The sequence below is a fragment of the Microtus ochrogaster genome, chromosome 16 (genome assembly GCF_000317375.1).
Source record: "Microtus ochrogaster isolate Prairie Vole_2 chromosome 16, MicOch1.0, whole genome shotgun sequence".
NCBI classification, from domain to species: Eukaryota; Metazoa; Chordata; class Mammalia; order Rodentia; family Cricetidae; genus Microtus; species Microtus ochrogaster.
In genome coordinates this window covers 57,173,797-57,181,827 of record NC_022018.1, presented here as the reverse complement: position 1 = coordinate 57,181,827, position 8,031 = coordinate 57,173,797, and the positions used below count along the sequence as shown (strand labels likewise).

At 53.0% G+C, this 8,031-nt stretch overlaps 1 protein-coding gene across 1 annotated transcript; it reads left to right on the top strand.

The window, feature by feature from the left end:
• Positions 1–6,651: 6,651 nt before the first annotated feature.
• On the top strand, positions 6,652–7,377 carry Neurog1 (neurogenin 1). Its single transcript, XM_005355263.2, has one exon. It carries the CDS (start codon positions 6,652–6,654, stop codon positions 7,375–7,377), a length of 726 nt encoding a protein of 241 aa, XP_005355320.1.
• The last annotated feature ends 654 nt before the right edge of the window (positions 7,378–8,031 follow it).

Below are 8,031 nucleotides of genomic sequence, written 5' to 3'. Positions count from 1 at the left end.
GCGCATAATGTGGAGGAAAGAATAAAACCGCGGGCTCCTCTCTAGACTATTTCTAAATAGACCTGGTTCAAAAGGAGGCAGAAGTGTTTGAAATAAAATAATTAATGGTGGATTTTATGGTTGTCTCATTAAAACATTTTAATTACTGCAAACAAAATGCAATTGTGTTTGGAACCTAACGTGAAGTTAAGGAGCCAAGTGTTAAGACAGTGAAGAAGGGAAGCGCCACAGCTTCGGACTTCACTTTTGAATTCTTTGCATAAGTCACTGGGGTAAATTTCATGTTGGCCTCTGCTACACGCGCCCTGGCGCAAGTTCCCACCCTTGACGCACACACAGCCGGTATTTCCCATATTTCCCTCCCTTCCACAGCTAAGACGCTGTGAAGATTTACAAACACACAAAGCAGATAAAAATGAAAAGTAGCAAAATGAATTCTGGCCTTAGAGATTTGGCTCCCGGTGGCAGGTGCAGACTGGATTGCGGGAGCTAAACCTACCGACAGCGGCAGCAGGGCTGCAGGGGTTTCTTATTTTTCCTAAATTCAGAAGATTTAACTTCAAGAAATCTTCCAGGACAAAACTCCAAGGCTTTGCAGGTAATTCGGAGTTGGTTACCCCTGGCCTCTAGCGGCTAGTAGCTGATGATTCCTGCCCTCCCTGCAGGGGGGGGGTCACTTCGCCCCTCCTTCATTCTAGGCTTGAATCCTTATGACCACTCACTGTACAAGCGAGCACACCCCTTATGCCTCCCCCACTCTTTCTTCCCCCCACTCTCCTTTCTCCCCTACTCTCCTTTAGGCACAAAAAGGACATTGTTATCCCCCAAGATTGGCCCAAACCACGAACTTCAAACTTACAGCCATCCTATACACATTATTGTCCCCTGCATCAGCAAGACCACTCAGACTTGACAACTTCTTGCAGAAAGTATTTCTTTAGCTGTCAAACTGTGGAGCATTATTTGGGAGGCATTTCTTACTTCACTGGAATAAAGTAGATTTGCGTCAGGGTTTCCCCTGACCCACAGATTCTTCTCACACTGTGCACACTGCACACAGCTAAGCACACTGATGTACAATGCCAGGGGAATCTCCAAGCAGACATCTCTGAGGTGCCAAATGCATACAGAAGGCACTGTATTTAGCAGGGCAGGGGCCGAGGGGGCCTCCACGGATTTCGGGAGACCATGGATAATTTGCCATTTTCCTTGCTCTGTCACTGAAAGACCCCTCTGTTTCCCCCCTCCTGCCTCGTTTCCCCCTCCATTTTACACCCCCTTCCACAACTGTCATGGGTCATCAATAAAGAAAATAGGGAATTGTTTCCCCTTTCCAGCCCCACCCTGCTGCTCTTATGTGGAAACACAACCGCATGTCTGCAGTGCACTCCATCAGGGGGACCCACTCCGTGTCTTACGCCGTCCTTCCGGACCTTCCTCTTGAGCCACGGCTCCTTTTTGGCCTTTTATCCCTAAAAAGATTATGTCTATATTTTTCTAAGTGTCACTTAAAAACCCAGTGCTGTCCATCCCACCAGGTAGCTGCACAAACAGACAAGCAAGCAAGCCAAAAAGTTGGGTTGAGGCAGACTTCTTTAGAAACAGGGGCTCTTGCCATCCCTTCACATTCTATGAAGCTCCTCGGCAAGGCTGCACCTGCAGACATCACCATTGCCGGCAGCCCCATAACTCAGTGTAGCTCACTACCATAGGAAGCAGGCTCATTTTCCTGTCCTGCGTTGCGGCTGAGAGTCCACACATATTGGACTTGGAATTAATATTCGACCTAATTATTTCGAGGTGACGAAGAATGACAAAATGTGATAGGGTCCCCACATACATTCAGATTGTCACCCCCAAACTTGCCATTTCAGGGCAACAACCTGCCCGTCTGGTTGCTAGCTAGCTAGGGATCTCTAAAAGGTCATTTGTCAGACTTCAGTGTCTCTGAAGGGGGTGGGGTCAGTGGCACAGAGGCCATTTGGCTCAGCATCGCCTCCACAAAGGGCTGTGGATACTGACTCCAAATGAAGTCATACACGTGGTCACTGAGGCACTGACAGAGTTGAGGAAGACGTCCAGCACAAACAGCCATCTGGGTTCAGCCCTGGACCTCTGTCCAATAAGCACTATAACTTGATGTCGTCTTAAAGTCCTAAAAGTTGCCTTATATGCGGCAGAATGTTTTATTTATGCAGCAAGCACATTCATTTATATAAATAAATGTTCATAATTTACCACCACATCCCCTCTAACCTGGCCTTTCTCCATGGGGCAAAAAATAAAACCAAAGACCTCAGAGACCCTGGAGGCCTGCGCCCACCTGCAACCCTCTCCTCCTCTCCTCCCTCCTCCCCTCTCCCCACTCTGCCCCCTCTCTGACTGTAGAAATCCCACTTCATCAGCACTTGAGTGGGTCCCAGGAAGATCTTCTCCATAAGAAAGTAAAACTGCCTTCCTGCCTCCCCCTGGAGCTTCTAAGGCTGCCTAGACTTCGGTGTGCCTGTGGTCCTTCCCTTACCTCCCACCCAGAAACCCTGGCCCCACCTACTCTAACCCCCCAGCAGGTTGTCAGCTGGATGCTTCCCACATCAGGTAGCCCAAACACCTGGTGCAGCAGGGCCACCTCGACACCTGCTGTGGTTGGACCTATTATGTGCCGGTATCACATCCTGTTGTTCTCTGGGAATGGGAGTGTCCACAGATGTGCTCCTGGTCTGGACGGGATTTAGGTAGCAGGAATACATCTCCTTATAGCAGAAGCAAGCCCTTTTGTCTTGGGGTCATGTGCCATTCTCGGGGCCAGCTCTATCCTGGGAGGATCTTATAGGAGGGGCCCTCAAGCCTCATCTACAAATAAAAAGCAGCCAGTGGGCACCACTCCTGTCCAGGAAGTAGATGCTACGAGAGCAGAAAGAGCAAGCCAGAGATGTCTACCTTGTCGGGCCACTCATGATCAGACAGGAAAGGAGGGCAATGGTAGGAGGAGGCCTAGATCCACTTCAGTACGTATCTGGTCAGATATAGCCTATATCAGGGAGGGCACATGGCTTTGTGGGTAGCGAGCAGACTGTGGTATTTACATGGCCAAAATCACATTACTCCTCATCTCTTCTGCCGATGGCCCTGCTCAGTGAATATGGAACACATGTGAGCACAGCCGGCTCAGGGAAGACGAGGGAAGACGAGGGAAGAGACAGGAAGTCTCGTTGAGCCATGCAGAGCCCACCACAACCGTCTCTCACCTCCATAGCCATTCCACTCCTACCCCACCCCTTTAGGATGTCTATTTCCATCTGACCCTTCTTTCAAGGCCTGTTGAGTTTGACTCTGCTATGAAGCTACCTCTGACCCTATCCTTTTGGGAGGTGTTCTCTAGATCTTCTCCTGAAGGAACCTCTCAACACCATGAGATAGGTGCCCATGGCTGCCCTTCACAGCTATGTCTTCCTCCCTCAAGACCGTAGTCTTGACCAACACTCTTCAGAGAGCTGACCCAGGCCAGCCCACAGTGGGTGCTTAGAGTCCATCTGCTGGTGGCCCGTGACAGAAGAGCATAGGGTGGGCCACATGGGGTGGCCTGGGGGAAAGACCTCCTTTTCCCACTTCAGTTCCCTGTGTATGAGGTACAGGAACTGAATGAACAATTTCCAAGGGTTCTATTAGCACTGAACCCCACCAAACAATAATTAGGAGGCATGTGTCCCTCAGCCAGCCACCCCAATGTCCTGCACTCAGGCTCAATACAACACCCCGCCTGGAGCAAGCCACCTTGTCTCTAGGTGGCCTCCAAATGAAGAGAGCCAAGATTTCTAGTCTTTGGCAACATGGCCCTGCTTTGCCTGCAAAGCCAGACACTCGCCTGGCAAAGAGGAGCAGGAAAGCCCCACTCGGTAAAGAGGCCTTTGAATAGTCCATAGGAAGGCTGGAGAGTAAGTCTAGGAGACAAGAGAGGAAAAATGTCACAGGGCAGGTCGGCCTGGTCAGGACTTCTGCTAACTCCTGGCCACCTCTTTTTCCACTGGCCAATGGCTCTTTCAGGTTGTTGCCATGATTCAAGTGACCTTTAGAATATCACAAAAAGAGAGCCCAATTTCGGTTTGATGGCTTGAACTTTAAATCTCATGGCCCAATTGTCAAAGAGAGCAGGAAAGCACATTCTCATGCATTCACATCCTCCGGGAAGAAGGCTCTTCAAGAGGTGGGCAGCCAAAACCCTGACGGACGTCAATTGCAATGATTCTGGGCAAATCTAGAAAACAGGCCATTTTGAGTTCAATGGTGGGTCCCCAAAGCCTCAGAATGTAATCTTAGCTGGGAGCAAGAGTTCTGGAATATGTAATCAAAGCCAGCATCTGAAGTCATCCTGGATGAAGTCCTGCCCTGAGTCCAGCAATTCTCCTTGAGAAGACACAGAGACACGGACAAAGACACAGAGACACGGACAAAGACACAGAGACACGGACAAAGACACAGAGACACGGACAAAGACACGCTGAGGACAGGAGGCAGAGCTGACTAGTCCCAGTTACAGATTAGTGAGACAAGGACATCCAGGAGCCACAAGTAGGTAAAAAGGAGACACACAACATATCCATTCGGCCCTTCAGAAAGGGCCGAGGACCCTAGCATCTTGGTTTTGAACTTTTGGTCTTCTGAGCCCTAGGAGAACAACCTTCTGTAGATTTAACACACCCACTTTGTGGTAATTTCCATGGAAGCCCAAAGAAACAAACACAGGGCTCAGGAGTGTGACAAGGTCAGGCTGGTGCTGGTCCACCAGAAGAGGGCACGTTGCTTGTGGGACTCCCAATAGCCCTTCGGTTCCTGAGATGCCCCCAGGATCTGTAAACAATTATTCTTTCTCCCATAATCTGATTACAGCCATTTCCTGTCTTCTCACAAAATTCCTCAAACCCTCATCTGTAACTGTGTCCAAGCTTTCTGCATTGGTTGCGTCTCCATTGGCTGTTGCAGAGAAAAGGAGCCACGGGCAAGGCCTAGACAGTCAGCAAAGACTTCTTTGCTGTCTTCTCCAAGGTGCTCCCAGGCAGAGTCCCTTGAGGGACAGCAGTCCAGGAACACACATCCCCGAGGCCACCACTCAGATATCACTGAGAAGGAGGAACTTCAAAGTGCTACTTTTGTTTTTAACACCTGATCCCACAATCCAGAGTTGTTCCTTGATGACTATTTCTTCATAAGCACAGTTGAGAGGCTGCCTGGGCCTCTACTGCTCTCTGGCAAACAGACAACTTGACCTGTAGAACGCGACCCTCTGTTGGAATAGGCAAGTTTATAGGCAAATGGGCAGAATGGGTGGGCATGGAATTCTTCTATTTGCTTGCTGCCCTCTGTGGGACAGCGCTCTCCTGCCCAGAAGCTAAGTCCCTTAGCCAGCTGGTACTGGTGTGAGCCCTAGAGGCTGGCACCATTCCAAAACATGAGGCACGAGGATTCTTGGAAATGGAAAGAACAAGGTTCGAGGAGAAGAGGGGAGGCACACCCCTGTCACTTAGTGGGTCTTTAAGAGGGAGGAAGGGTGCGCGGCGGGGGGGGGGGATGCCGACAAGGCCCTGGCTAGCCTGGGAACTCACTGGACTTTTAAGTTTTCCTCCCCTCTTGCTCTTTCCTTCACTAACCTTGGCGGAGCAGGGACACCTAACCCTCCCTGAGCCTTGTGGCTCTTTGCTGGTCCTCCCTCCCATCTGTTTGGACATGGTTAGTCGTTCAGAGGTCGCTGCTCACCGCAACCCTAAAGGTTTAAAAAGCACACTGACCAGGGACCTACTAATATGGTCTAACATCATCATCCAGCGCTACACTTCGGTCACTTCATCTAAATAAGAGTGTGACAGACATTCCGTGGCTGGGAGAGGAGAAACCACTCGCTCAAACTCACGCGAGCCCTCAACAGCAGAAGGGTGCGAACCCAGACTCCAACCTCGGCCTCAGCTCTCCAACACCCGCTGCGCAGCTCACACTTTCTGCCAGGACCCGGCCTCCCCATCCCACCCTGGCTACCAGCGCCTGCGCTGCCCTGGGAGGAGCGTGCCTCGGCTGGCCGCTAATCGCCCCCGGCTCCCGCCCCCGCCAGGGTTTCGCTGCCAGAGACGCCCTGGCCCCCCCTCGCTAGATCTGGCTCTTGGAGCCGGCAGGGCCACCGATTGGCCGGCAGTAATTACGGGCACGCTCCAGGAGGGGGGCTGGGCGGGGGCGGCCTCCAGCGAGCATAAATTATGCAAATAGCCGGCGCCGCACGGGGCTGACCTGCCGCCTCTCTCCAGTCACCCGCGCCGCCTCCGGGGCGGAGGTGGCCAAGGAGGGGGGCGCCCATTGTTGCACGCCGTACTTAAGGGGTCCTGAGGCCGGTCGTGTGCCACACTCGGTGCTCACACGAGCTGATCTGATCGCCGGCGACATCACTCGGGAGACCAGCCGGGCGCGTGGCCCCTGCAGGCGAGGCTAGGAGGCCAAGCCCATTTCCCCTGGAGTCCCTGTTCTCTTCCCTGGCCCTCACGCCTGCTTCAGGCACAGACTAGCCCCGGGTCGTACCGAACGTGAGTGCGCCTCGACGGCCTTGCCCTCAGCCCGCACTCAAGCCCTCTACACTTCCTCCTGTCCAGACTTCTGTAGGTCCTTCTTCCAACGATGCCTGCCCCATTGGAGACCTGCCTCTCCGACATCGACTGCGCCAGCAGCAACAGCAGCAGCGACCTGTCCAGCTTCCTCACCGACGAAGAGGACTGTACCAGGCTCCAGTCCCTAGCCGCCACCTCGGGTCTGTCCGTGCCAGCCCGCAGGAGCGCGCCCACCATCTCGAATGTTCCTGGTGCGCCTGATGAGGAGCAGGAACGGCGTCGCCGGCGAGGTCGTGCGCGGGTGCGGTCTGAGGCGCTGCTGCACTCCCTGCGAAGGAGCCGTCGGGTTAAGGCCAACGATCGCGAGCGCAACCGCATGCACAACCTCAACGCTGCTCTGGACGCCCTGCGCAGCGTGCTGCCCTCGTTCCCCGACGACACCAAGCTCACTAAGATTGAGACGCTGCGCTTCGCCTACAACTACATCTGGGCCCTGGCTGAGACACTGCGCCTGGCAGATCAAGGGCTCCCCGGGGGTGGTGCCAGGGAGCGCCTCCTTCCTCCACAGTGTGCCCCCTGTCTGCCTGGGCCCCCGAGCCCCGCTAGCGACGCAGAGTCCTGGGGCTCCGGAGCTGCTGCCTCCCCCTGCGCCACAGTAGCATCGCCACTCTCTGATCCCAGTAGTCCCTCAGCCTCAGAAGACTTCACCTATGGCCCCGGCGACCCTCTTATCTCCTTTCCGGGCCTGCCCAAAGACCTGCTCCTCACGACGCCCTGTTTCATCCCGTACCACTAGGCCTGTGTAGGCAACACTATTGCCTTCTTCCACCCCCAGTCAATGAGCAATAGATGGGGACCAGTTGAGACCCTCAGCCCCCCCCCCAGGTGGATACTGGGAACTTTAAAGGGGGGGGGGATACCTGACTACTTGTTAGGTCGCTGCACCCTTGTGGAGGAGGCCCCTTGGTCTCCAGCCCCCAGCATCGGCCCCCTCCTGCCCGCCCTCAGAAGGCCTTTCGTTTTGCACTTTCTGAACTCCACAAAACCTTCTTTGTGACTGGCTCAGAGCTGACCCCAGCCACCACTTCAGTGTGATTTGGAAAAGGGACAGATGAGCCCCTGAAGACGAGGTGAAAAGTCAATTTTACAATTTGTAGAACTCTAATGAAGAAAAACGAGCATGAAAATTCGGTTTGAGCCGGCTGACAATACAATGAAAAGGCTTAAAAAGGAGACACAAGGAGTGGGCTTCATGCATTATGGATCCCGACCCCCACCACTGTGGGCTTGCTAGGGGAAGAACCTGAGCGCTTGCATAGCTATTCAGGGACCGGGCTCGAGGGTACTTTAATTTATTCAGGATGCTTCATTCATATGAAAATGTATTTTTGTACATAAAGAGTTTATTCTATTATTATGAGCTATCAAAGTTTACATTTTGTACTGCAGA

What these genes read in the sequence shown, in the direction of transcription:
- Neurog1 (XM_005355263.2), top strand. Translation starts at nt 6,652, where the DNA reads ATGCCTGCCCCATTGGAGACCTGCCTCTCCGACATCGACTGCGCCAGC.